The 16,228-nt window shown below is 31.6% G+C and overlaps 1 protein-coding gene across 1 annotated transcript; it reads right to left on the minus strand.

Moving 5' to 3' along the window:
* Positions 1 to 298: 298 nt before the first annotated feature.
* LOC114163108 (Acyl-CoA N-acyltransferases (NAT) superfamily protein) lies at positions 299 to 11,347 on the minus strand. Its single transcript, XM_028047315.2, has 6 exons — positions 11,189 to 11,347; positions 11,017 to 11,107; positions 10,514 to 10,646; positions 4,011 to 4,080; positions 711 to 771; positions 299 to 611 (listed from the first exon to the last, which is right to left on the minus strand). Exons 1-6 carry the CDS (start codon positions 11,264 to 11,266, stop codon positions 520 to 522), a joined length of 525 nt encoding a protein of 174 aa, XP_027903116.1. The 5' UTR covers positions 11,267 to 11,347; the 3' UTR covers positions 299 to 519.
* Between the last annotated feature and the right edge of the window lie 4,881 nt (positions 11,348 to 16,228).

Below are 16,228 nucleotides of genomic sequence, written 5' to 3' on the forward strand. Positions count from 1 at the left end.
ATTCTAGAGAGAAGAACAGATGAAATTAGTCTCATTGATTTGATAGTTTTAATCTAATGAAATGACATGGGCAAGTGTTATGTAACTATAACATAAAGGATATAATACGAGATTTCAATAATAAAAAAAAAAAAGCAAATGCAGCACTAACCAAAACTACCGAAGACTGATGACATATTGGCCTAAGAATCTTATTCGTGTTACAAGCTGGATTATCTTTTAGGATAATTTTATATTTACTAAGCCTTCCATGTTCCAATATTATTATGATCAATTCCTTTGAAGTTGACAAACTATCAAAGTAGAAACAGGGATTACTTCTAAGATATGTCAAAATTCTAGTAGAGCAAGATTAACTTTTAACAGATTACATCCCACTACTTCAATTTTGAAATATGTAACTGGTTATTAACTCCGATAATTAAACAAATATAAATAAATTAGCATAAATACCAAACAGATATATAATTAGCTTTAAGACACAATAAGCTCATGCAACAGAGCTGCATGAAAGCACATTTAGTCATACTCTAATTCATCAGGAGTCACTGGCCGTTTAAGAGGGATAACGGACTTCTTTTCAACATCACGAGACAAAGCCTTCCTCATATCTAAAAACAAAGCATAAAATGATAATGGATAAATAACGGTATGTGTTTTGTTAAAACAGAGTAGAAGCAAAAATGAAAACCAAGAATTTAAAAGCATACCTAAACCATCTTCTTCCCCAGAATAGTACCGTAGCACCCGTCGATAAATCACATAGCCAAGCTATGATGTCAACCAGTAAAGTAGTTAGTTAGTAACTCCAATCTTAAGACTAAAGAAATCCTAATGTAAGAAATAAACCCTAATCCAACATATGGCAATCCCCTATCCCAAGATATAAAAGACATCATATTTCTAAACTATTGATATAATTAATCTATATATCTATATATCTCCTATATCACATACATCACCTACTTTAGCATGACTTATATTAGGGCTATGCATGACACGTATGATCTACAAGAGATGAAAAGTGAAAACTTCAAGAGGCAAAACCAATCTTATGGAGATAGGATTACTTCGAAACTCAGCCTTAACACCCTACATTTTTAATCTAGCTTTGGATGCCCGGTGCATTCAAAATATAATCCCTAATTGCATATTTTTTGTGGATGACATAATTTTGTTTTCTAATCTAATCTTGGACATTCAAAAGACTATCCCTAATTGCATGCTTTTGTATATGATGTAGTTTTGATTGAGAAATCAAAAGGTCTTAGTTTAAGTAGGATCATACATGACCTCCATTATATCACTAACAAAGATGGATCCCGTACTAGAATTTCAATAGGTATGTTGATATACTTGAAGTGGTGCTAAAGAAGTATCTCAAGTTATGGCAGTCATTTGGTGGTGATGAAGGAAGTTTGGCATGGTGGGAAAGTGACTACATATGTCGTTATTAGAATAAAATAGTTGTGTAATATGGAGTAGTTTCAAAGAAAGACGTCAAATCCCAAAAAAACACATTTGAATGATAGGGGAGAAAGTTTATCACAAGCAAGTGTAAGGTTATGTACAAAACATGTGGGGAATGCAGAAAAAAAAAATAGAGTGGGTTGCCAAATCATTGAGTACAAATGATGGCATTCAATAAGGAAATAAGGACAACATCTCCCCCAAAAGTGACAAGGGAAGATGACTAAAGAAGTGCCGAGTAGTTTTAATAAGATATTTGATTTTGCATTCAGCTACTCCATTTTGTAAAGGAATACAAGGATGCTATTTGATGAAGGATATCACTAGATGCCATGAATTGCTAGATACACCATGAAAATCATGAATGGATACACCAAATTGTGCTTAGATTTTGTTATAAAAATTTGAAATATAGAAAACACTTCCTTTTGATTCTTCATTAAGCAAATCCAAGGACATCTACAATAATCATCAATAAAGGTAACAATACAAGAAGGATCCCAAATATCAAAGTAAACTAACGAAAAAGAAGATGAAGCTCATTTATGAAGGCTATCAACAAAAGAACAATGAATATTTTTTCTAACTGACATAGCTCACGATTCACAGTAGACAAATATTTGCAACTTAACACCATCTTTTGCAATTTTGTCAACCCAAGATGTCCTAATTGTGCATGAATCATCATTAGAGGATTATCTATGCACATACCAATGGTGATGGAGAGAGATAGTATCATGGGATTGGGTCAATCAGGTAATAAATATTAAATTAAATGGAGAATTGTGAATATAAAGATAAGAGACAACAAGGGAAATGGGAGGTTAGGTAGTACTAATGTCGCAAGCTTATGTCTGTGAACCATTGGCAACAGTTATAAAAGGAAAATTGATGACAATAGTAAAGGAAGAGACAAGAGAACAATTACTATATGTGATTGGTTGCACTAGAGCCAATGACCCAAGGACCAATGAGAGGAGATTGACATAGACAAACAGATGAATTACTAGTGCCATTGAAGCAGTGTTACCAGTCGATTGGCATGTTGCCCACAATTTGATAAATTCTTTAAATGTTGTCGAAGATAGATCAATCAATAGTGCAGGAACAAAAAGTGACTCAACAATAGATGTTTGGGCAATATTGTGTGAACGAGAGGGTTTCCAATGGAACTTCCAACACCTGTCAAATGTTTATATCCTATGTTCACATTTTGGACAACTTTTAGAATTACCTTGTGAGAGTGTCCATAATTATTCTGCGATGCAAAGGAACTGTTCTCCTGTATAGACGAAGTATGTGTCTCCGTGTTTATTTTCTGAGGAACACATCGGAGCACGAATAATATGTAGTAGGGTTTATTGGCAATCCCAAAAATCTGATCACGGGGTAGCAACATATTCTTGTGACAAGCCATACAAGTCCAAGGTCATAAAGATCGTAATGTGGTTCTCAAGTTCCTTCTTCACATCTGCAGATGGTGGAGCTCATTAAAGTCATGAAAGGCAAGATGAATCCGCCCAAGAAAAGTAGACATACGACCCCCAAAATTTCATGGGGCAAGAAGTGTTAAGATATCTTGGCACACATCATATAGATGCCATGTGTTATTTGTACAAAGGGAACGAACCTCGCTCCAAATTGATGAACACGTCCCAAGACAAAAACTGAGTTTGAGTGAGGTATGAATAGTGGATTTAATAAGTACATTGTTCTAAATTTTTTGTAGGAAAAGGAATGGATTCAACAACAGTGATAATGAGATGGGATTTGTAAACCAAAACAATATGGTCAGGAAAGAAGGAAAAACTTGTTCTTGAGGTTGATATAGTGTTTGGAAGACATTCATTTTCCAGAAAGTTTGAAAGAAAAAGAAAATAAGCTGAGAGGGAATAGTAGATCAGATCGGACCACAGGGGGATGAGTGGCATGCGTTGACGGTTGATAGATTGGTAAGGTGCAACCCAAAACTTCTTGTATGTGGCGCCAAATTAGTGAATGCAGACCTAGGTGAAAGGTTTTGTAAAAAGAAATCCACTGGAGATACTAGGTCAACGCAATTTTGAAAAAAGCTGTAGATATACCATGTTAAACTCTAAAAAAGAGAGAAACATTGTGTTGAAATTGTGTGCTTTTGAGACAACACAAATTATTTATTTATATTGAGAAAAGGAATCAATACAATAAATATGGGAATACATAAAAATGTTTCTAATTATACATATATAAATCTTAATATTCTTGATTATACAGGGGATAGGTTCCTTAATTTTATAATTATAACAAAATAAAAGCTTAGTGTGCAATCATTTATTCCCTTATTCCAATTGTTTTATTTGTTAAAAGAAAAAATAATATAGTGAAAGAGAGATCTACATATCCTACCAGCTCATAAAACAAGTAAACAAGGAGTATAAAAGTAACAGCCAGAGAGATCTACATATCCTTCTATATATCTAAGAAACCACTTTAGAACAATTAAACACATAAGAAAGAAATGGAAGGTCTAAGTTGTAAAACTAAATTCGTATAAACATTACCTTATCATACATCTTGATGGCTGGCGCATTTGATGCTCTCACAAAGAGATCAACAAAGTAAGCCTTGTCACTGCAAAATTCACATTCCTATTTAATACAAGGCAAGACATCCACACAAACATAATGTCATTAAGGATATTTCCAATGCAATAGTCATAGCCAGGGTCTTAGGTTTAAGACTTAGGTCTTATAAGAAATCTCCTTGGGGGCATGTAGAGGTGGCATGGAAAGGATCTTAAATAAGATCTTGGGTCTTAGGACTAAGAAAATATTTCGCAATCTGAACAAAATGTAATAAATTATTGTTTTAACTTGTAAAAAACTGAAGTGTAAATAAAAAATTATAAAAATATGGATCTTATAAGAACCTTGCATTAGAGCAAAATTTGAAAAAAGGTCTTAGAATGACGTGGCAACGTAAGACCCACTTAAGTAAAACAAAAGCTAGGTAAGGCCCCTTGCATTGGAGATGGCCTAGTCTCCTACAACTAGTATCCATTCATGGGTCTTATTACCCAGAGTGCAACCCCCACACACCAAAAATTACCCTAATCACTGCTCCATTTTGTCTTCTATAAAATATGCAAATAAAAATAACTTATCAGTCAAGTCAAAACTATTCATGCAACGGGTAAAAGAAAAGTCACAATGTTAGAGAAGTGGAGATTTTAGGATTTGAACTAAGAAACTTGTGATTTTAGCACTCAGAAAATACATAAATATAATCCTGATCGAATATGCAAATAAAAATAACTTATCCAGTCAAGTCAAAACTATTCATGCAACGGGTAAAAGGAAAGTCACAATGTTAAAGAAGTGGAGATTTTAGGATTTGAACTAAGAAACTTGTGATTTTGGAACTCAAAATACATAAATATAATCTTGATCAAATATGCAAATAAAAATAACTTATCCAGCCCAGACAAAACTATAGATGTAATGGGCACAAGAAAAGTCATATCTGAATTCATTACATATTGTATTTACAAGGGGAATAAATACAGATGCAATTTCCTAAGCGCATGAATTTAAATAACACAAGAAACTAAGCTTAAATGCAGTTATTTCCAATAGATTTGCTGCAGTTTCCAACAATCCCCCGAGTTGGAGCATATAAGTTGAATGTTCCAAGCTCGGAACAAGTATATTGAATTCGAGGTCCCCTTAAAGATTTCTGTCAAGAGACATGCATGTTGATCACTTGAAATAACAGGTTAAGTAATTATTTCTTGTCAGAACCTTTCCTCAAACAAAAGGAATATCAATTTCTATATCGACTGTTTGATATTCACATACTGCTTTCCCTGCTAGATGTCACAAAACTTCAATCCTTGAAGGAGTTAGTCCAAAAAAAAAATCACGGGTGCTTGTAGATTGCATATATTGACTAACTAGTCCAACTGAAAATAAATGTGAGGTCAAGTAATTTTGCAACAGATGAACTTTTAAACCAATACCTTGATATCTCTCAAGATCTGAATAAGGCTAACCATGACTAGGTAACAATTTGTGATTTCCATCCGTGGGACTATCATCAATGGGTCTATTATCTAACATACCTCTACTCTAAGTATGTCTAATGCTTACATCTTTTCAGGAAACAGTGATTCCATCCCTTGACTGAGTCAATTCACTATGAGAAAAGTATTTTAAAATTTTGAAGATCTTTGATTGTACAAGTGCTTTGTCGGTTAAGAATTTTTTTTACACTGTCATAACATTCAATGACTATGGTCATCAACATAAACGCGCTTGAGTTTAGGAGAAAATCAGTCTGTTCAAGTTACTCCAATGATGCACATATTTTATATATATTTGAGACTGAAATAGGTAGAAAACAATGAACAGGTTACAGCATAGACCTCTCTAGATGCAGCAAATATAAGCTTTATAAAAGCTGTCACAGTAGATAATAAACAACTACCTTATTACTCCCCTCGAGCTGAAACATATATATCATATGCATCAAGCTTGAAACAAATAAATTGAATTTAGGGTTCTCTCAAGGACTTAGTTAAAATATCTACAAGTTAATCACTAGAGTTAATGAATTTAGTACAAATCTCCTTATATAACAACTTGTCTAGAACAAAATAACAGTTCATATCTTAATGTTTTGTTCTCTCATGAAACACCTTCGAGGCAACATGGCTGCCTTATTGTCACAATATAGTTTCATTTGCTGAGTTTCACAAAAATTTTAACCTAGACCATGACTCTATATATAGGCAACATTTTGTTACTTACTCTTCCAAGATATCGAATTTCCAATAGTGGATACATAGTGTCCAGCAGTAGAGCGTTTGTGTATAGAACATGCCGCCCAATTAGGATCATAGTATCCAAAGGTTTGATGGTCTCCCTTATCCTCACAAAACAATCCTTATTTGGGAGCCTTTTTGATATATCTAAGAATGTGTACAACAATATTCCAATGGTAAACATGAGGGTCCTGCATAAATTGACTAACAACTCTAACAGCAAATGAAAGATCAGGTCTTGTGATTGTGAGTTAAATGAGTTTACCCAATAATCTTCTATGTCTCTCAAGATTTGTGATTGTGAGTTCCCCAAATGCGTTTTCTGTTTTCACTTCAATGGGAACATGGAGATGTCTAATAATCACAATGTCCATTGAGGGAATTTCATGACCAGTTAGGAGTTGGTCAAATCTATCAAGTCTATTTGTCATTCCTTCCAAAGTTAATAGAATCAGCACCTCACACAATATATCAAGTTTTTCTCTCATTCTTTCCAATGAATCATCGTCCAAGAACATTCTTAACTCTTCCAGTGCAACATCAGCTTCAACAACAAACAAAACCATAATCAGGTCATCCATTGAGGGAATTCATGACCAGTTGGTGTTGGTCACAATCTATCAAGTTTCTTTCCTATTCCTTCCAAAGTTCATAGAATCAGCACCATGAACAATTTATCAAGCTTCTTTCTCATTCCTTCCTTCCAGTGAATCATCATCCAAGAACATTATTAACTCTTCCACTGCAACTTGAGCTTTAACAAGAGAAACCGTATCCTGACTAGCTTTTTTGAGAGAAGCTAACTTTTGAGCAAGTTCAAACAAGCACAGAATGTCACTTGCATAGATGTTTTGGACCTTCTTCGGAAAAAAATAAAATAAAATTTGAAGATTACTTGAGTTCCCAAAACGTTTGGTTCTACTGACTGTCATAACACGGCACACAATTGAAAACCAAGTTTCTTTCACTGAGCACTCTCTGCAGTTCATTCACTGTCTTCTTTTCCAAATTGTCACAGTAACCCTGACCAAGGAACCAAAGTTCCACAGAGGCAAACCATGATAAACAGCTTTTACCATTGAGCTTCTCAGTGGTAATGTTGGGAGTTCAATAAAAGGAAAGAATAGGACCAGTAGCTGCCAAGAGCATAAAACCGGAAAGAGAGACCAAACAAGACATGTATTGCGGACCCACAACTCACCACATATGAAAAAGACAAAGACGTGGCTTGGGACGACTCTGCAGAGCTAAAGCATGTACTGTGCATGAATGGTGACGTTAGGATATCAGATAACTGGCGCATGACTTGCATGCACTTAGAAGGGCAGACCTGAAATATGGCATGTGACAGTGCGTTTGGACCAGTGACCATCGGACCAGAAGCATCTAGCCCTAAACTCGTCAGAAGAAATGGCCACCAGCTGACAGTGGCACCAACAGGATATGATGGTATCTGGTGGCAGAGATGACTACAGAGCAGGATTGTGCACACTCTGTTACCAACTTGAAAGTTTAGGAGACAATCAGTAGAAAATCAGCGGGTTCAAGTTACTCCGCTGATGCACATATTTTATATATTTGAGAATAAAAAAGGTACAAAACAGTGAATAGGATACAGCCAAGATCCCTCTAGATACAGCAATAAACAGCTTTATAAAAGCTGTCATAATAGAAGAATGGATTATATGCTTCATAGTGTTCTAATAGAAAATTTTGAACAATGGAATTAAACTTCCCAAACCAAGCTCGTTCAGACTGTTTAGCCCATAAAGAGAACATTGAAGTTCACAAACAAAACCAAATTCCCTCTAAAGTCAAGTGGTAGTTCAATACAAAATTCTTCTTCTAGTTCCCCTTGAAGAAATGCAATTTTAATGTCCAACGATGTAATAGAACCCATAGTCAAAACCATATATATGGGTGTTACCTTGTAGCAACTATTGTAACCTCAAGTTGATTAACTTCTCCATTTGGACTAACTTTAATAGCATACACCAATTTGCAATCAACATCTATCCTCCAAAAAGAGAATAACTTCCAATTATCAATGCACTCAAAAAGCCAATATTTTATAAATCATAACTTGTTTCCATCCCAACAAACATCTTTTGAACTGTGATAGAAGATATAAATGAGAAGTATGGAGGAGACGTACAATGATGGCGTAAAAACTTTTGTAGATAGAATGGGATGAGGATTTAGGGTGGATCAAATACCTTTTTCTAAGAGCATGTGCAGAATCAAAATTTGGATGAGGAAGTTCCATAGCAGGTTGGTTGAATAGGACATGACCACTTGATTCTTTATGTAATGTTAGACCAACAACTCATTCTCAACACTAGTACTATAGGTGGTTGGATGACTGAGTTTGAACATTGGTTGGAGAAACATAATGAAACCCTTCATGAATAGATGATTACTATACAGAGATAATACTGGACCAGACTATGGAATGGGAGCACATGAAGAATAAGGCTGCACTCGTTCAAGGAAGAAGAGGAAAATGGAGTTTCTTGAAAGAATGTGACATATACAGAATTTTGGTTACATTTATTTGCTAGAGAATAATGATACTATCCTTTTTAAAGTCTGGAATATCCAAGAAAAAATACATATGATCAGCAAGCTAATAAAAAACGTGGAGAAGCATCATAAACAAAACAAATGCATTCAAAGACACAAGCAACATGAATCAATGATTCTTTAGAAACTAAAATAGAAGGGAAAACCAATAGATAGAACTACAATACCCCAATAAAAACAGGAACATTTGCAATAAATAACAAAGTTTGAGGATAAGTGGATTGATGTAAGATACCCTCTGTCTGTAGATAGAAATATGAGATGTAAAAAAAGGTATTATGTAGCAATGTCATTTTGAAGAATTTTAATTCCTTTTCCAAATTGAGTTTTGTTCTAATTATAAAAAATAAATTGACAGAACAAATATTGTTCTTTCTATAAAATCACCCAAGAGAATTTATGAATAAAACTGACAATGTTTGAAGTCAAGATACATGACTTGGTCCCCATATATCTGGATGAAAAGTACAGAAAGCAGAATTGTGCCGGCTTTCAATTTGTTTTTGAAAAAGCTAACATGCTTGCCCATTTGACATAACTAAGTGTTAGGGGAGGGGATTCAAGACCTGGAACAAGTTTTTTATATTCGAAAATTTTGGATAACCAAAACATTCTTGAAAATGCTTTGGTGATGCAACAGCAGCACATGACAGGAAAGTAGTTGATTGAAGATAGTAAAGGGCATGGGATTCATATTCTACGTCAATCATCCAACTCGTACCATGTCCTCTTATAACAAAGAAATCAATATCAAATATTCCTAAATTAAGAAAGTGTGTTAATTGACTAAGAGGGATTAGATTAAAAGGATAGTGGGGTATGAACAAAACAGATCTCAAACTTAATAGGGAAGAGGGAACCACATGACAAATTCCTTAGGAAGCAACCTTATTAAAATTATGACATCTTGGAGAACATGTGTAGGAGAATAATATGATTAGGGGCACTTTAATCAATTCTCTGTAGACTTTGACTATCATCAAAGTAGTGTCAAAAGACAACTAAGACTGCTTGGGAGCCTTTAACTGAAGATATTTTTTTATACTCTCTCCCAAAATTTTGCTCAGGATTTTAGGCTTAGAGATGTTAGTTCCTTCTCTCTAAGATATCATAAAGAAAGGGAGAAACACATGACTTAAGGGTGACAAGGCAAATTACAACCACTTCTTCCACCTAGCCTCCATCTCTTGTGATTTCCACAAACTCAATTCCAAGAGAAGACAACATTGCATAAGATTCAACTAACTATTGAATTACCACCTATTTTAAGTGATAAGTAGAAATTTGATTATTTGGAAGGGCTAAAATTTGTGAAATGTTCGCATATTTTATATATTTGATGTTATATTATTAGATATATTTACACACATACACGGACTTCTGAATTGAATATATGTTATATTAACAAGAAAAAATACACAAGCAACTTCCTAGGTATATTAATCCAAAAAATACATGAACCTAAGCTAAAAATGCAGCTATTTCCAGTAAATTTCTTGCATTTTCAAGAAGAGAAAGATTATGCATCATGTTTACGGAGTACACACAATTTACCAGAAAACTACCAGGAAAAGAAAATTCAAATAAGATCGTGCAAAGAGGACAAGGAAAGTTCCAGAAACTTGAATATTAAAGAAATCAAACATATGCATGACTTACATGTTGTCACTGATGTCTTCCAGCAGATTCATAAGTTTCTTGGCTAACTGCTGCCTGCGATACTCTGGAGCAACTGTTACTGCAGTTACATGACCATGCCAAGACTCTCCTTGCCCCTCTACTTTACCCATAACTACATCAATAATACTAGCATTAGCATTCCTCTGTCATGCGACTTGATCCATAATTAGACACATTGTTCAGACTAAGGCAGACTTAAACTACATTGAATTAGCCAGTGCAAGCAACAGAAGGCATCTGAATTGTCATTATCATGTTTTAGAACAACTACAAAATGTGAACTACATTGTCATTCTTGAACCCGTGCTAGTGCTTAAACCATCATTCGTGCCACCAATAAGCCATTGAGAGCAACATTCATCACCTTGTGTTACTTTCTTGCTTCAATTTTGCGAGATTTTTCATTTTAAAAATGAAATCAACCTAGGTAGCTATTGCATAAAGTGATTCAGGTGAGTGAAAAAGCAAAGGCAAAGACTCACTGTAACCCATTATTTGATTTCCAGGACCTTCAGCAACATGAAAATAGTCTGGCCATCTTGCAAGATAGGTCATGTAGAAGGACATGTTGAACTGAAACCAGAAAAACAATTAAACCAAGCACCAATAAATTCAGTATCGTATTGAATGGAAATGGACCGAAGAAACGCTTACGGTTTCGGTGAGATGGTCAAGATTGACGGAGGCAAAGCGTAGAAGATCGTTGCAGCAGAATCTGCGTATCGTCGTCATCTTCGGAAACCCTCGCTAGTGGCAGATTGAGTAGTATCAGGTATGTTCCAAGAGAGATTACCAATACCAACATTTTATTAAATACAAAATATTTTAAATAGCTACAAAACATCTATTAAATTTAAACTTGGAAAAATAATGACATACTTTATCTAATTATATAAATTATATATCATTATAATATTAAATGTAGTTTATATATACAATAAAACACATTTGGCGTGTGGTTGAAAAATTGATCACCATATTAAAAAATCTTCCTTATTTTTAATTATATAAATTATATAAATAATATTTATTTTTAAATTATCAGTAGAATATCCATTTTAGTCATGAAAGTGGATCCCACTTTTAGATCCCTAAAGACATAAAAATAAATAAATAATTTAAAAAAAAAAAAGTTATCTATGACTTTCATCTTAGGAAAGAAAATTAGTTAGCAAAACTAACTTGCTTATTATTATGTTGTTAAGTTAGAGTATGAGAAAGACACAAATTGTTTTTGTATTATAAGTTGTATGTTTATTTTCATTACATTTTTTTTTATCATGTTTGTTAACTTTATTTTATAGTGAATATTATATCTTTTTTGACTTTATTTTAATCTTTGCATTCTCTTAGTCAATTGAATATGAAATTCATATTCATCCCTTTACTCTCATTGGAACATTGTCAAATACAATAGAATCTTTTGGATGACAAATAGCAATATTGAGGCATCTAGATTATAGGAATTAGAAGTAACGTATGAGAGGAAAAGAGAGTGAAATAGTTAAATGTCTCGACAAACAGAAGATATAACCAACATGAAAAATCAGAATAGGAACGAGGGGAAAGCAAAGGATGATAAGTGAACGTAATAACTTATTTAGGGAGGGCCAACAAAATGGGCATATATGAGAAAAATATTTTTGAGGAAGGGGTTGGATCGGTATGTATTTAGGAAACAAAGTCACAATATATATCAAAAGAAAAATACTTTGTGATTTGAAGAAAACAATTATGGGAAACATTAACTATATGGAGCAAAAAGAAATTCACTTGCAAAAAGTCCACAACAACTATAAAGAGATTTATTTTCACCAAGGGTTTGTGGGGTCATGATAGAACCCAAGTTGACGTTATAAATGTGTACTCTCCTTGTAATTTCAATAATAAAATGAAGGCTTAAATATACATTTGGTCCCTATTTTTGTTGATTTTATTTAATTTGGTCCCTATTTTCGTTTTATGTTCAATTAGGTCCTCATTTTCGTCAAATTGTGGTCAATTTGGTCCTTTTCACTAACGGTGTTTAAATAGTTAACGTTTTTGAACAGTACATGCCACGTGTCAGCTCCTGGTTTTTTTGATTTTTTTAAAATTTTTTTTAATTTTTTTTTTATTTTTTTTTTTAATTTTTTTTAATTTTTTAAATTTCAAAAAAATGGTCCACGTGTCAAGTCATAATTGTGCCACGTGTCAGTTGTGGTAGTATTATTATTTTTGTTCAATTTAGTCCCTATATTCGTTATTTTTGTTCAATTTAATCCCTATATTCGTTATTTTTGTTCAATTTAGTCTGACACTAAATTTAATATCTTTTATACAAATTATATTAATATCTTTTCTAAAATTGATCTTTAAATTTATTATTTTTTAAATTCAATTATAAATTATTAAATTTAATTATAAATTGAATAAATTCTTATATTTAATTTCTAAATAGAATATAATTATTTAAAATATTATGAAAATATAATTATTAATTTTTTTTCTAATATTTATATTCTAAAATATTTTTAAAATTGATATATAAAAATATTTTAAATATTCAAAATATTTTAGAAAAATAAACTAATATTTGTAAAATTAACATTTACATATAAAATATTTTAGATTTTAATATCTAAAATGCAATAAAAATATTAAATACTTTAAATTTAAATGTAAATTTTACAAATATTAATATATATTTTTAAAATTTTAATAATTATATTGTAATAATATTTAAATAATTATATTTTAATAATATTTAAATAATTATATTTTAATAATATTTAAATAATTATATTTTAATAATATTTAAATAATTATATTCTATTTAACAATTGAATCTAAGAATTATATTCAATTAATAATTAAATATTATAATTTATAATTAAATTTAAAAAATAAGTAATAATAATGTCAATTTTAAAAATTAAATGGTTCTATTTTCACAAAATTTGGGACTAAATTAAACAAAAATAACGAATATAGGGACTGAATTGAACAAAAATAACGAATATAGGGACTAAATTGAACAAAAAAAATAATACTAGCAGAAATTGACACGTGGCACAATTGTGACTTGACACGTGGACACTTTTTTTGAAATTAAAAAAAATTTAAAAAAATAAAAAAAATTAAAAAATTAAAAAAAAAATAAAAATAAAAATAAAAATAAAAATCAAAAAAACCAGGAGTTGACACGTGGCATGTACTGTTCAAAAACGTTAACTATTTAAACACCGTTAGTGAAAAGGACCAAATTGACCACAATTTGACGAAAATGAGGACCTAATTGAACATAAAACGAAAATAGGGACCAAATTGAATAAAATCAACAAAAATAGGGATCAATGTATATTTAAGCCTAAAATGAAATTGTGTAACCAGAAAATTAAGTGTGGGGAAGATATAAGAAGCAACTTGTGATTTTTAATAACAGACTTTAATGTGATTAGGAATAACAAAGAAAAAGAAATTTGTTAATAATAATGGGAGTAACAATAGAAGGGAAATCAAAGCTTTAATGAGTTCATCAATAAGATGGAAGTCATAAATATACCCATGGTAGGTAAAAGTATAATTGGTATAAAACAAACAGGTTAGCAAATAGTAGAATAGAAAGAATATTAGTCTCAAGAGATTGGGAGAAAAAAAAGGCTTGAATGCAAAACAATATGTTTTGGACACGTCTATATGAAATCACTATGCTTATTATTAACATCGATAAAAATATATTTGGGACATAAATCTTTTAGAACCTTCGATGTGTGGCAAAATCACAATGCCTTTGACGAGTTTGTTAAGAAATCGTGGGTTTCATATAATTTAGATAGAATGGGTTTTTTCTAGTTTAAAGAAAGATTAAAAGACTAAAACATAACCTAAAAGTATGGAACAAAAACATTTATGGCAACATAAATAAGGAGAAGCAAAGGTTGGTAGCAAAAATGAGTCGATATGACACAGTGGATGAGGATGAACGAATAGATGATGAATAAAAGAAGGAAAGATCTCAACATTTTGCTTATCTTAAAAGACTATTGTTTATACTAGAATTCTTACGAAACAAAAATAAAAATTTAAATGGTTGAAGTTAGGAGAAACAAATACTAGGTTATTTCCCTTATCAACAAATTGAAGGAAGTCGAAGAATTTTACTAAAGGTATGACAATTCAAAAAGAATTGTGTGAGGAACCAGGGGTGGCTAAAGAAAAGATAATGACATACTTTGCGGAAAAACGTAAGGATAAAACATTATATCAAATACACACTGGTAATGTTAAATACTACCAAATTAATGAACAAGATGATTTGGAATTAACTAAAGAGTTTACCGAAGAGGAAGTTAAGAGGATTGTGAGAGCAGTAAAAGCCCAGTTCCAAATGGTTCTAATTTCATTTTTATAAATAAATTTTGGAAAATAATTAAAGTAGACATGTAAAAGCCATTAATGAATTTCATGTCTGGAATATGGCCAAGGGGAGGTAATGCATCTTTTTTAACCCTATTAAAAAATGTGAAAATCCACAAAATTTGGGAGAGTATGTACCTATCCCCTTAGTTTAGTGTATGTATAAGATAATATCCAAAACATTATCTTTAAGGTTGAAAAGGGTCTTACATAATCTTATAGACTTCTCCCAATCTGCATTTTAGGAAGGTAGAGGTATGCTTGATAGTGTGATAGTCGCAAATGAGACCATAACTAAATTCAAAAGAAAAAGTAACAGGTGTATAATAATGATCCATTTGTCTACTTATACAGAATGTGGTCTACAATTTTGATTTGTGTTATAACTTGTATGCTTTGTGGTCTTCATTTCTTTACATGTTCTAAGTTTAAGAAATTCTCTAGCATATTTGGTACGATGAATGTCAATATGATCCTTAGTTTGTTTAATTTGCAAATTAAGAAAAAAACTTAATCGTCCAGTGATACTAATTTCAAATTCACGCTTCATAATACTAGAAAAATCTTTATATAATTATTCATTCTTAGCATCAAGATTATATACCTACATATATTTGTACTAAAATGAAGTCATCTTTCCCGATATATCCATTTTTAAATGCACTATTGATATACATTTGATAAAGTTTAATGTTACTAAATGTTGCAAATGATAACAATATGTGAATGACTTATAATTTAGAAATAGGTGTATCGTAGTCTATACCTTTTTGTTGTGAATAACCTTTAGATATTAGCTTGTGCTTGTTTCTGACAACCTTACCTTGTTTGTGTACATCCACCTGGCCTTATAGCCCTTTTGCTTTTGGGTGAACTCTTCAAGGTTTGAATTTCATTTCTTTTTAATTGGTATAGCTCCTCTTTCATTACTTTAAAACTTTCATCTTCAAAAACTTCATCCAGGATTTTAGGTTCTTGATGAGTTACTGTTCTTACTTTAGTGTTCTTTTCTAAATCTTTTAATAATATTGAATATAATAAAATACTTATTATAAAATATTTTAAGACATAATAATAAATCATTATATCATCTTAATATTTTAAAAACATTATATATTTTAAAAATATTATAAAATATGATAATAAATGATTATATCATAAAATATCACTTATAAATATGTTAAAGATATTTTATAATATTTTTAAAATATAACAAAATACTTTAAGAATATTTCGTAATATATCAAGAATATAATACAATTTTCCAATCTTTAAATTTTACTCCGGAAACGGCTG

Source organism: Vigna unguiculata, chromosome 1 (assembly GCF_037176805.1).
Source record: "Vigna unguiculata cultivar grain cowpea cultivar isolate G323 ecotype 2 chromosome 1, ASM3717680v1, whole genome shotgun sequence".
NCBI classification, from domain to species: Eukaryota; Viridiplantae; Streptophyta; class Magnoliopsida; order Fabales; family Fabaceae; genus Vigna; species Vigna unguiculata.